The following is a 14,313-nucleotide window of genomic DNA, read 5'->3' as shown; positions in this document are numbered from 1 at the left end:
AGCTGGAGGAATCAGGCTCCCGGACTTCAGACTATACTACAAAGCTACAGTAATCAAGACAGTATGGTACTGGCACAAAAAAACCAGAAATATGGATCAATGGAATAGGATAGAAAGCCCAGAGATAAACCCATGCACATATGGTCACTTTATGTTTGATAAAGTAGGCAAGAATATACAGTGCACAAAAGACAGCCTCTTCAATCAGTGGTGCTGGGAAAACTGAACAGGTACATGTAAAAGTATGAAATTAGAACACTCCCTAACACCATACACAAAAATAAGCTCAAAATGGATTAAAGAGCTAAATGTAAGGCCAGAAACCATCAAACTCTTAGAGGAAAACATAGGCAGAACACTCTATGACATAAATCACAGCAAGATCCTTTTTGACCCACCTCTTAGAGAAATGCAAATAAAAACAAAAATAAACAAATGGGACCTCATGAAATTTAAAAGCTTTTGCACAGCAAAGGAAACCATAAACAAGATGAAAAGACAACCCTCAGAATGGGAGAAAATATTTGCAAATGAAGCAACTAACAAAGGATTAATCTCCAAAATTTATAACCAGCTCATGCAGCTCAATATCAAAAAAACAAATAACCCAATCAAAAAATGGGCAGAAGACCTAAACAGACATTTCCCCATAGAAGATATACAGATTGCCAACAAACACATGAAAGAATGCTCAACATCATTAATCATTAGAGAAATGCAAATCAAAACTACAATGAGACATCAACTCACACTGGTCAGAATGGCCATCATCAAAAATTCTACAAACAATAAATGCTGGAGAGGGTGTGGTGCACTATTGGTGGGAATGTAAATTGATACAGCCACTATGGAGAACAGTATGGGGGTTCCTTAAAAGACTAACAATAGAACTACCATATGACCCAGCAATTCCACTACTGGGCACATACCCTGAGAAAACCATAATTCAAAAAGAGTCATGTACCAAAATTTTCACTGCAGCTCTATTTACAAAAGCCAGGACATGGAAGCAACGTAAGTGTCCATTAACAGATGAATGGATAAAGAACATGTAGCACATATATAGAATGGAATATTACTCAGCCATAAAAAGAAATGAAATTGAGTTATTTGTAGTGAGGTGGATAAACCTAGAGGCTGTCATACAGAGTGAAGTAAGTCAGAAAGAGAAAAACAAATACCATATGCTAACACATACATATAGAATCTAAGAAAGGAAGAAAAAAAACGTCATGAAGAACCTAGGGGCAAGACGGGAATAAAGACACAGACCTACTAGAGAATGGACTTGAGGATACGGGGAGGGGGAAGGGGAAGCTGGGACAAAGTGAGAGCATGGCATGGACATATATACACTACCAAACGTAAAACAGTTAGTGGGAAGCAGCCGCATAGCACAGGGAGATCAGCTTGGTGCTTTGTGACCACCTAGAGGGGTGGGATAGGGAGGGTGGGAGGGAGGGAGACGCAAGAGGGAAGAGATATGGAATATATGTATAGCTGATTCACTCTGTTATAAAGCAGAAACTAACACACCATTGTAAAGCAGGTATACTCCAATAAAGATATTAAAAAATAAATAAAATAAAATTGACCTTCTGACTGTACAAGTGTCAGATAATTTCAATTAAGAGAGCCATCTAAAGAAACCAAAGTAGATGCATATGGATCTCTCTGAGATTTTTTTTTTTTTTTTTGCGGTACGCGGGCCTCTCACTGCTGTGGCCTCTCCTGTTGCGGAGCACAGGCTCCGGACGCACAGGCTCAGCGGCCATGGCTCACGGGCCTAACCGCTCCGCGGCATGTGGGATCTTCCCAGACTGGGGCACGAACCCGTGTCCCCTGCATCGGCAGGTGGACTCTCAACCACTGCGCCACCAGGGAAGCCCTCTCTGAGATTTTTAACAGACTAAAACAAACAAAAGAAATGAAAGAAAGAGAGAAAAAGGAAGGGAGGGAGGGAGGGGAGAAAAGAAAAAGGGGACACAATAACCAAAGTCAAAGAAAACTGTAAGACTATTTTCCAGAAAGTACTGAATCTCATAAAAACTACCACAGATATGAGTTATGTTGTATACAAAAAGAAAAAAAATAAAAGCAGTAAGAGCAAAAAAATGGAACCCCACTGCTTAAGGAACACAATGTTAACAGATGATATCAAGAAGATAAAACTCTTTAATATGCTTTCATGGTTTTCAACAAGAAAAATTAGAAAAGGTGAAATAGGTACTGTAATAAACAATAACAACAAAGAGTTTACTTCAAGATAACTGTAAAAGTTTTAGTAATTCCTTGGGTTAAGCAGACCCAACAGTCTTATAGATATGCTTGCTGGAATATACAACCTTGAGGAGGGGCACTATCACAGCACAACAAATTTAAAGAAGAACCAAAGGACAGAAAGGAAGAAGAAGGGCTTGAAAACCACTACCACTGGTGAAGAGAGATAAAGAGATTACAAAGGGTAAAAAAGATGAAGTTAACTCTCTTGTGTGTGCACACACTTATGTGTACAATTATATATTTGGGTGTAAAATTACATATATGTGTGTGTGTAATTCTAATTCTATATACAGTAGTTCTGAGTTAACCAGAACAGTGTGTTCAAATCAATCAGGACATTATTTCCAACACTGACATTACTGCCAAGTGTTTTTTTTAACTGTAATAACTCTAAGTCATAAGAACACAAGTAGAATTTTTAAGAGAGGTAAACATGAGAATACCACACTTAAAATATACATTTTTTATGAGGTAGAATTTCAGAAGCATAAAAGGCAAGAATTTCACTTTAATCTTAACCTACATTAAAAACTGAACACCGTCAAAAATATTTTAGAATTTTATGTATCTTACACTTCGCAGTAGAAACATGGGTTCAACTAACATAACCTTAAGTTGGTTAAATGAATACAACCTCAAATCCTATCTAGGCATAGGGCTAACTACCACTGACACTCTTTCAAAATAAGAGAACTTAAATCTATATCATGAATTAGATAACTGAAAAGAGTTGCCTGTGCACCAGTCCCAGAACTACAGAATCCATTTCTTTTTCTTTCCTTTTCTTTCTTCCATGTTTTTTTTCCTCCAATTTCTGAGGGCAAAGCTTAATCATCTGTGTTGGGGGTGGGGAGTGGGGGAACCAGGGGGCATGGAAAAACCTCCACACGTGATTATGACGCTCAACCTTGAAAGCAGCAGAATTTAGAAGCATAAAAGCAGCCCATCACAATATGATAATGTTTCCAGAATCAGGATTCGTCTTAAAACAGATGTTTAAAGCAAAAAAAAAAAAAGAAAGAAAATTGCAAAATTACCAGGCAGAAGAGTAAATTATGGATTGCCAGCAAAAGTGTACACTTAGCCTGACATACATAGATGTTGTCTATTCATTCAATTATCACCTCAGTTGAGTTATTTGTATGGGTAAAAACACGAACAAAGGAATTTTAACTTAAATTTAGGTCCCTATCTACAGCTTAAAACTGCCATCACACCATGATACAAAACTGGATAGAAAGGTACTGTGTACATGGAGGAAGACCGCTTGTCAATTACTTCTTCTAGGAATTGGCCCATAAATTTTGCAAAGCTAGACAAATTGTGTGGCCAAGTTAACAAATTGTGTGGCCAAGTTAAGTTCTTATGCTTATTTCTCAACCTGAGTAGCTACTAATAAAATGTTTACAGATGATTTTCTCTAATAGCTATTTCATTTCCAATGAAATATAATTAAGGAAAATATTAAACTACAATTTAGCCAAAAAGGAAATGTAGCTGAAAACTCCTAATTCTTGATATGCATGAAAATTATTCTGACAATCTAAAAGAGGTCAAGATGAACTTGGTAATTACCAATATGATTTATGAAAAATGTATGTTACTGTGGATTTCCAGAAATGATTGAGAAGGATTTTTAGACTCTAATTTTTAGACTCTAATGTGTATATGTGTGTGTGTGTATATATATATATTGGGTTGGCCAAAAAGTTCCTTCAGTTTCTAAGTAAAAATAAAAGCCGTATTTTTCATTTTCACCAAGAACTTTATTGAACAACGTACTTACCCTTTTGTTCCACTACCTTTTGCCATTTTTCAGGCAACTTCATAATTCCATTCTCCCAAAACTTTTTATCTTTTTGAGCAAAGAACTGTTCCAGGTGACTTTTACAGTCTTCCAGGGAATTGAAATTTTTTCCATTAAGAGAATTTTGTAATGATCTAAATAAATGGAAATCTGAAGGGGCAGATGAATCAGAATTTCCCAGCCAAGCCGTAACAGTTTTTGCCTGGTCATCAAAGAAACATGCGGTCTTGCGTTATCCTCATGGAAGATTATGCATTTCCTGTTGACTAATTCTGGACGCTCTTTGTCAAATGCTGCTTTCAGGTGGTCTAACTGGGAGCAGTACTTGTTGGAATTAATCGTTTGGTTTTCTGGAAGGAGCTCCTAATAGAGGACTCCCTTCCAATCCCTCCATATACACAACATGACCTTCTTTGGATGAAAACCGGCCTTTAGTTAGTTGGTGGTGGTTCATTTCACTTGCCCCACCATCTCTTCTGTTCCACATTATTGTACAGTATCCACTTTTCATGCCCATCACAATTTGTTTTAAAAACGGAACATTTTCATTGCGTTCAAGTAGAGAATCACACACGGAAATATGGTCAAGAGGGTTTCTTTCTCTTATGTGGAACCCAAACATCAAAGCAGTTAACATAACCAAGCTGGTGCAAATGGTTTTCAGTGCTTGATTTAGATATTTTGAGTGTGCCAGCTATCTCCCACATGGTACAACGTCGACTGCTCTCAATTAATGTCTCAATTTGATAGCTATCAACTTCAATTGCTCTAACCAACCCGACTGTGGAGCATCGTCCAGCGAGAAATCTCCAGAACGAAACTTCGCAAACCACTTTTGACCCATTTAGTCACAGCACTTTCTCCATACACTGCACAAATCTTTATTTGCGTTTCAGTTGTGTTTTTACCTTTCTTGAAATAATAAAGCATAATATGCAAAAAGTGCTATTTTTCTTCCCTCTTTAATATTAAAATGGCTACACAAAAATTTACCAATTTTGATGTTTTTTTTAATGCACGCTGATATGACAGTTGTCACAATACAATCTAACAAACTTGTTTTGAATGAAGTTAAAGACAACTAAGCACTACTAGAGCCATCTTACGGAAAAAACGAACTTTTTGGCCTACCCATTACATATATACATGCACAACTGCTGGTTGGTAAAAAAGACATTGTCTACATTTAATATAATGCTTCTTTTATCTCAAAAAGCTCTTATCAATTTATTAGTTTATCTTAAAATTGATACAACCTTGAGAGAAGATAAGGTAAACATAAAAAAGATGGAATACTGAAATGCATCTCTATTGACAATAAAGCCATTTAGAGTTGGAATTTAAACTCAATCACTTCAATCACAAAATATAAAGATAAGTCCACCATATTTTTTTCCTACCATTATAAGGTACATAACCTGGAATTTCTTATTAAAATAAAACATTCCACTTAGAAATGTTAACATTCACTTGGATGTTAAACCGTAGTATCCTTAAGAAATCACATGAAGTTCTTATGCTTACAGTTGTTAATCTTACTTATTTTGTACCAATTCCTTAATCTTTTTTAAGCAAGTTAGCCTTTTTAGAAGAACGAGTGGTGGGGAAGTCTTTTACTTTTAATTTTCATTTTGAAATAATTTCAGACTTTTAAGAAGTTGCAAAAATAATCCACAGAATTCCCACTTCCAGCTTTCCCAACTGCTGCTACAGCTCCTGCTACTACTGTTACTACTTCTAAGAGCCAACGTTTATTCAGACAGGCACTGTAATACATAGATTATCTCATTTGATCCATACATGCTCTACACTGAGGATTAACACCTTCAATCTTTAGAAAATTAAAAGCCCAGAAGGTTAAGTAACATTTTGCAGGACACAGCTAATAAGTGGCAGAACAGGAATTTGAACCAAAGGTTGCCTGATTCCAATGTTTGTGTTCTCACCCAGTGAGCCTATCTTGCCCAATTTGAGCAGTAAATCATTTATTGCCTTAAGCTAGCATCTTAATAGGTCTTGTGTCCCCAGAATTTTAAACAATAAATATTTCACTCAAAAGGCACAAATACTTTCAGGAACATATCCTATTTAACATTTTTCTTATCCTTACTCCAAATAAAAGACATTTCCTCCCAATAAGAAGTAGCTCCTACTCAAGCTAACGAAAGCTGTGACCTGTCTTAGGCCAACTCTCCTTACTGTATCATTTCAAAAGCTTTTTTTTTCTTGCAAGCTTTTGCTACATTTTAATCAATATGTAAAGACAGGAGTTTGTATTTATTAGATATACTTCAATAGTAGGCTTAATAAAGCATAGAAGATAAACATGCCAAGGAGCATTTAATAAAGTTTTCTAGTTTTAAAACATACACACAAATACAAATTTATCTTCTTTTATTAAAAACAAAGTATGAAAACAGACCTATAAAGAAAACCAATGCAATGGTCTGCTTACCTTACGAGCAAAATCCCCTTTCCCTTTACTGTAGGCTTTGTTCTCAAGGAAATCATACACATAGTGAGCCAAAGCTGGGGATGCTTTCATCATTTCAGGAGTTAACAGTAACTAACAGGAAAAGAAAAGAGGTACCTTATATTGATAGTATACTGAAAATTAACTATTATTTATAATTTCATCTGCTAGAAAGTTAAGAATGTATAGTAAAAATGTTATTTTTTTAAAAAAATTTTAACACATTTTTCTATCTACCTATCTACCTGCCTATCTATCTATGTATTTTGGCTGTGCCACGCGGCATGTGGGATCTTAGTTCCCTAACTAGGAATCGAACCCACACCCCCTGCAGTGGAATCACGGAGTCGTAACCACAAGACGGCCACGGAATTCCCCCAAATGTTATTTACTATTCCATTTTCAGGTTTTATAGCTTATACTAAGAAGACCCACCATCAGTAAACTGTTATGTTTTTCACATTCTAATTTTAAAGTTAACATTAATAGAAAGTACATAAAATAATTCAAATTTTTTTAAGTATTAGAAGGCCCAAAACAAAGTATTGCTTTTACACTGTTAATGATACAGTCTAACATTCTAGCTTAATCTCTTCAATTAAAGATGTTTTGACATATTGAGATCATTACCTAAGAAGTAGACAGTATAGCCACAATTAAAATACATATTTATGGCCCCAGATTTGGAAGAAACGTGCTTATGTTCTAAATTTTATAAATAACTGATACAGATTTTAATGCAACTCAAGTTAATACATTTTAAAAAATCAAAATGTTTGACAAGAGTCATATAAATGATTTCAGATATTTAGCCTTAAGCCAGAAGACAAAGGTGAGTAATAGTAGATGTATATGTTTTTCCTACCCTTTCAGTAAATTATAATGCCATGGAATTACAATTATGGTTATAAACAAACCCAATTAAACCTATAAATGTTTAAGAGAGAGAAACCTTCCAAACAAAATATCAAGTACAGTATTAGCTAAGTTTCACTAAATATAATACTAAGACATGGTCGGCAAATTTTTCCTGTAAAGGTGCATATAATAATTATTTTAGGTTTTGTGATGCATGGAGTCTGCTGCAACTACTCAACTCTGCTGTAGTAGTGTAAAAGCAGTCATAGACAGCAGTAAACTAAATGGGTGGCTGTGTTCTAATAATAAAATAAACTCTTAATAAAACAGGCGGCAGGCTGGATATGGTCTGCTGGCTGGAATTTGCTGACCCCTGTTCTAAAGAGAGAAGTGGGGAGCTAATAGATGAGAAAAGTTTATAAATCATTCATTACTATAAAAAACCATAAAGTGATACTATTAAAATCTGGCATTTGGGTACCCAGGTCTAAAACAAAGTTATTTCTGATAGTCCCAACGGCTTATGCAGTACGTAACCTATGAGACACGTTTTATTATCCCATTATTCCAGAAGAGAAATCTACATGCTTAGCATGCTACACTTCTGAAAAGTCCCTTGGATCTATTCCTCTCTTGAATTATCCTGTAATTTTTAGAAGCTTTAGAATCATTCTGGACCATGGCAGGCAGCTATTCACTTTATCTGAGAATAAAAATCTATACAGGGGACTATATTTAATACCATGTAATAAGCCATATGGAAAAGAAAAAAAAAATCTACTAGCTTTGGATACATCATGAAGAGCAACTACTTACTGAACTGGTAACATTTAACTGTCTGCTGTAAAATACCTAGACTTCCTAGACTTTACAGTAGTGTAGAATGGATGTGTGCCTGCCGGTGTGTGTGTATATTCATCCAAACCTGAAGAAGCAAAATTCCTAGCACTGAGTGTCCAGAAAACTTCTAAGGTAATAAACAAACAGAGAAATAATATTTATAAATTACTGAGCAGATTGCATGTCACATCTCAGCACCTCAAAAGTGGCTGCTATCCCACTATTATAGTACAAACATTCTCTAATAAAGAAATCAGTTATATTTCTATGCTATATTGAAATGAAAATCTATGGGTAATAATAATGAACTTACCTGCAAATATGCATTTAGATCCTTTTTTCTCTTTTCTAAAAAATCTCTATCCATATTATTAAAAGTCTTTTTACCGGGAAGCTTTAATATGCTTGACAGATTTTCAAACTAGAAAACAAAATACATTCAGTAATCTTAATTTTTTTTTCAAAAACAGAAAAGTATTTTCCAACTGACAATTTCTCTACATATCAAAAGCATCTAGAACAGATTCTGCAATATATTAAGCCAAAACCAGAAAATATAAAATACTGTCCAAATATGTCCAAACCACAGTTCGAATGTTATTTATTATAAAGAAGTTATTTTCTAAGAATGACAAACATGGATTGCTGATGAAGATGGGTGATATCCACATGGAGTTTCATTTTATACTCTCTCTGATTTTAAGATTGTTCAAAAGTTTCATAACAAAAGGTTTTAAAAATATTTTGCTATTCAATTGGCTAAAAAGAACTTATGATACAGTACTGAATACTCTATTATTATTTGTAAATTATGTGTCTTTAATATTATTAAAATTAATAATAAACGTAAAAAAAATATTTTGTTTAACAACGCTTTAACTTGTGAATAAAGTATTAGCCAGTAAATTTTTAATAATCAAAGTTGTGAGTTCCTGGTTTGGTAAAAAAAACTCAAAGAAATATTTTATATTGATGACTTCAAATCAGTTAATCACTGTAATAGCTAATTATTAAAGGAATAAAAAGCAAATTTCAAAACATAGATTACAGTTATATCATAACTCTCTATATACAAACAGTACAACACATACTTCTCCTACATGAAACTGCATGAAAAATAAACTCATAGATAACTAAGAAAAAAACAAATTAAAAGCTATCAAGTATGTATCTTATCTTTGTAAAGCCACAAACAAAAAAAACTAAGTGTACATACTTGAAATTTAGCATTTACAGACTCCACCTTCAAAAGTCCAGATATGTAGGAATCTACTGTGCCTTGATGAAGCACAGATTTTAACCACACTAGCTGCTAACAAAGTGGAAGAGCAAAGTCACTGAGCAAAGAATTGTGCTTGGCCAGCAATACCTAGTATCTAAAACTTGAATGAGCAGCCTCATTGCTTTTCCTTTGTGATACACATTCAGAAGTGCAACAAACTTTCTAAAACCATTCTTTGTTTAAAAACAACAAGGCTTCTGTAAAGAAAACTCATTCCTGGTGCAGAGATTAAAGAAAAGAGGAAATGAAAAGGTGTAGGATAATTTTCATCCCTAAACTGGAAGATTCTGATAAATTATTAAATGGAATGGCAAATCAGATGGTCGCTTGGAGCTATAATGAGAACAAGTTCATTACATGTTAATGCATGAAACTTAAAAGCAGTTCTTTCGCCCTAGCCAAGGCAAAAAAAAAAAAAAAGGGGGCGAGCGGGAGGTCATTTACAGCAGCGGTCCCCAACCTTTCTGGCACCAGGGACCAGTTTCACAGAAGACAATTTTTCCACAGACCAGGGCGGGGTGGATGGGGGTATAGTTCAGGCGGTAATGCAAGCGATGGGGAGCAGCAGATGAAACTTCACTCCCTTGCCCTCTGCTCACCTCCTGCTGTGCGGCCCAGTCGCAGACCAATAGTGATCTGCGGCCTGGGGGATGGGGACACCTGATTTACAGGGCAAATGTTATGCTGTAGTAATAGTCACAAGTTTGGTGGTTCACAAAATATTACAATGGGTCAACAATGAATGAATGTACAATATAGAGTACCTGGTTTTATGAATTAATTTTTTAAAAAATGACACCTTATAGAAGTACATTTACAGTTTTCAAGGTGTCCTAAAAGATATTTAGTTTCCTAGAATAGGACTTATCCATGGTATCTTAAACTACTGACTCAATTTTAAAGAATGCATAGTTTATTCAGGCATTACCAGTATGTTTTATTCCCTCAAAAATCGTATGTTGAAACCTTAACCCCCAATACTTCAGAATGTGGCTGTATTTGGAGACAGGGCCTTTAGAGAGGTAGTTAAATCAAATCAAAGCCCTTATAAGAGGGAATTTGGACATACAAAGAGACACAAAGGATGCGAGCACACAAAGAAAAAGTCATGTGAGGCCACATCAAGAAGGGGGCCATCTGAAAGACAAGGAGACATGCCTTAAGAGAAACCAAACTTGCCAACACCTTGATCTTGGACTTCTAGCTCCCAGAACTATGGAAAAATAAATTTCTGCTGTTTAAGCTACTCAGTCTATGTTATTTTGTTATGGCAGCCCTAGCAAACTAATACACCAAGGCAATATAACAGTACTCAGCAAAACAACAATTTATTTCCAAAACTTTAGAACATTAAAACTTATTAATAAAAAATTAAATGTAACAGTTATTTTGCTAGAGTCTAAATTAATCAAACTCCTCTTAAAATTATCTGTCTGGAACAGAAAACAATTACAAGTATTCACAGAAAGAAAATCTTGTATTATACCAAATTCCCATAAATTTGCAAGTAAATAAAAAAAGAGATATATGTGCTATGTGATGTTTTTTACAATGTATATCTTAATTTAATTTTACTTTTTTAACATCTTTATTGGACTATAATTGCTTTACACTGGTGTGTTAGTTTCTGCTTTATAACAAAGTGAATCAGCTATACATATACATATATCCCCATATCTCTTCCCTTTTGCATCTCCCTCCCAGCCTCCCTATCCCAGCCCTCTAGATGGTCACAAAGCACCAAGCTGACCTCCTTGTGCTATACGGCTTCTTCCCACTAGCTATCAGTTTTACATTTGGTAGTGTATATATGTACATGCCACTCTCTCATTTTGTCCCAGCTTTCCCTTCCCCCTCCCCGTGTCCTCAAGTCCATTCTCTAGTAGGTCTGTGTCTTTATTCCCATCCAGCCCCTAGGTTCTTCATGACCAATTTTTTGTTTGTTTGTTTTTAGATTCCATATATATGTGTAAGCATATGGTATTTGCTTTTCTCTTTCTGACTTACTTGACTCTGTATGACAGACTCTAAGTCCATCCACCTCACTACAAATAACTCAATTTCGTGTCTTTTTATGGCTGGGTAATATTCCATTGTATATATGTGTCACATCTTTTTTATCCATTCATCTGTTGATGGACACTGAGGTTGCTTCCATGTCCTGGCTATTGTAAATAAGGCTGCAATGAACATTGTGGTACATGACTATTTTTGAATTACGGTTTTCTCAGGGTATATGCCCAGTACTGCGATTGCTGGGTTGTATGGTAGTTCTAGTTTTAGTTTTTTAAGGAAACTCCATACTGTGCCCCATAGTGCCTGTATCAATTTAATTCCCATAAATAGTGCAAGAAGGCTCCCTTTTCTCCACACCCTCTCCAGCATTTACTGTTTGTAGATTTTTTGATGATGGTCATTCTGACCGGTGTGAGGTGATACCTCATTGCAGTTTTCATTTGCATTTCTCTAATGATTAGTGATGTTGAGCTCCCTTTCATGTGTTTGTTGGCAATCTGTATATCTTCTTTGGGGAAATGTCTGTTTAGGTCTTCTGCCCATTTTTGGATTGGGTTATTTGTTTTCTTGATACTGAGCTGCATGAGCTGGTTGTAAATTCTGGGAATTAACCCTTTGTCAGTTGGTTCACTTGCAAATATTTTCTCCCGTTCTAAGGGCTGTCTTTTGTTCTTGTTTATGGTTTCCTTTGCTGTGCAAAAGCTTTTAAGTTTCATGAGGTCCCATTTGTTTATTTTTGTTTTTATTTCCATTTCTCTAGGAGGTGGGTCAAAAAGGATCTTGCTCTAATTTATGTCACAGAGTGTTCTGCCTATGTTTTCCTCTAACAGTTTTATAGTGTCTGGTCTTACATTTAGGTCTTAAATCCATTTTGAGTTTATCTTTCTGTATGGAATTAGGGAGTGTTCTAATTTCATTCTTTTACATATACCTGTCCAGTTTTCCCAGCACCACTTATTGAAGAGGCTCTCTTTTCTCCACTGTACATTCTTGCCTCCTTTATCAAACATAAGGTGACCATATGCGTGTGCGTTTATCTCTGGGCTTTCTACACTGCTCCATTGATCTACCTTTCTGTTTTTGTGCCAGTACCATACTGTCTTGATTGCTGTAGCTTTGTAGTATAGTCTGAAGTCCGGGAGCCTTATCCTCCAGCTCTGTTTTTCGTTCTCAAGACTGCTTTGTCTATTCGGGGTCTTCTGTGTTTCCACACATATTGTGAAATTTTTTGTCCTAGTTCTGTAAAAAATGCCATTGTAGTTGGACAGGGATTGCATTGAATCTGTAGATTGCTTTGGGTAGTAGTCATTTTCACAATGCTGATTCTTCCAATTCAAGAACATGGTATATCTCTCCATCTATTTGTACCATCTTTAATTTCTTTCATCAGTGTCTTATAACTTTCTGCATACAGGTCTTTTGTCTCCTTAGGTAGGTTTATTCCTAGGTATTTTATTCTTTTTGTTGCAATGGTAAATGGGAGTGTTTTCTTGATTTCACTTTCAGATTTTTCACCATTAGTGTATAGGAATGCCAGAGATTCCTGTGCATTAATTTTGTATCCTGCTACTTTACGAAATTCATTGATTAGCTCTAGTAGTTTTCTGGTAGCATCATTAGCATTCTCTATGTATAGTATCATGTCATCTGCAAACAGTGACAGCTTTACTTCTTCTTTTCCGATTTGGATTCCTTTTATTTCCTTTTCTTCTCTGATTGCTGTGGCTAAAACTTCCAAAACTATGGTGAATTAAGAGTGGTGAGAGTGGATAACCTTGTCTTCTTCCTGATCTTAGTGGAAATGCTTTCAGTTTTTCACCATTGAGGATGATGTTGGCTGTGGGTTTGTCATATATGGCCTTTATTATGTTGAGGAAAGTTCCCTCTATGCCTACTTGCTGCAGGGTTTTTACCATAAATGGGTGTTGAATTTTGTCAAAAGCTTTCTCTGCATCTATTGAGATGATCATATGGTTTTTCTCCTTCAATTTGTTAATATGGTTTATCACATTAATTGAATTGCATATTTTGAAGAATCCTTGCTTTCCTGGAATAAACTCCACTTGGTCATGTTGTATGGTCCTTTTAATGTGCTGTTGGATTCTGTTTGCTAGTATTTTGTTGAGGATTTTTGCATCTATGTTCATCAGTGATATTGGCCTGTAGTTTTCTTTCTTTGTGACATCCTTGTCTGGTTTTGGTATCAAGGTGATGGTGGCCTCGTAGAATGAATTTGGGAGAGTTCATCCCTCTGCTATATTTTGGAAGAGTTTGAGAAGGATAGGTGTTAGCTCATCTCTAAATGTTTGATAGAATTCGCCTGTGAAGCCATCTGGTCCTGGGCTTTTGTTTGTGGGAAGATTTTTAATCACAGTTTCAATTTCAGTGCTTGTGATTGGTCTGTTCATATTTTCTATTTCTTTCTGATTCAGTCTTGGCAGGTTGTGCATTTCTAAGAATTTGTCCATTTATTCCAGGTTGTCCATTTTATTGGCATAGAGTTGCTTGTAGTAATCTCTCATGATCTTTTGTATTTCTGCAGTGTCAGTTGTTACTTCTCCTGTTTCATTTCTAATTCTACTGATTTGAGTCTTCTCCCTTTTTTCTTGATGACTCTGGCTAACGGTTTATCAATTTTGTTTCTCTTCTCAAAGAACCAGCTTTTAGTTTTATTGATCTTTCCTACTGTTTCATTTCTTTCTCATTTATTTCTGATCTGAAATTTATGATTTCTTTCTTGTGGGTCTCCTGTAG

General features: G+C 35.4%; 1 protein-coding gene across 2 annotated transcripts in view; it reads right to left on the bottom strand.

The window, feature by feature from the left end:
• SNX13 (sorting nexin 13) overlaps nt 1–14,313 on the bottom strand; it is a 137,823-nt gene that overhangs the window by 20,039 nt on the left and 103,471 nt on the right. For both annotated transcript variants that reach the window (XM_079931864.1, XM_079931865.1), the window contains exons 19-20: nt 8,575–8,682; nt 6,546–6,656 (exon numbers count right to left, since the gene is read on the bottom strand). In XM_079931864.1, the coding sequence (XP_079787990.1) occupies nt 6,546–6,656; nt 8,575–8,682 (219 nt within the window). The remainder of the gene's footprint in view (nt 1–6,545; nt 6,657–8,574; nt 8,683–14,313) is intronic.

This window comes from Stenella coeruleoalba, assembly GCF_951394435.1.
Source record: "Stenella coeruleoalba genome assembly, chromosome: 9".
Classification (NCBI taxonomy): domain Eukaryota; kingdom Metazoa; phylum Chordata; class Mammalia; order Artiodactyla; family Delphinidae; genus Stenella; species Stenella coeruleoalba.
Note: the sequence above shows the minus strand (reverse complement) of the source record. Positions and strands in the feature narration are given on the sequence as shown.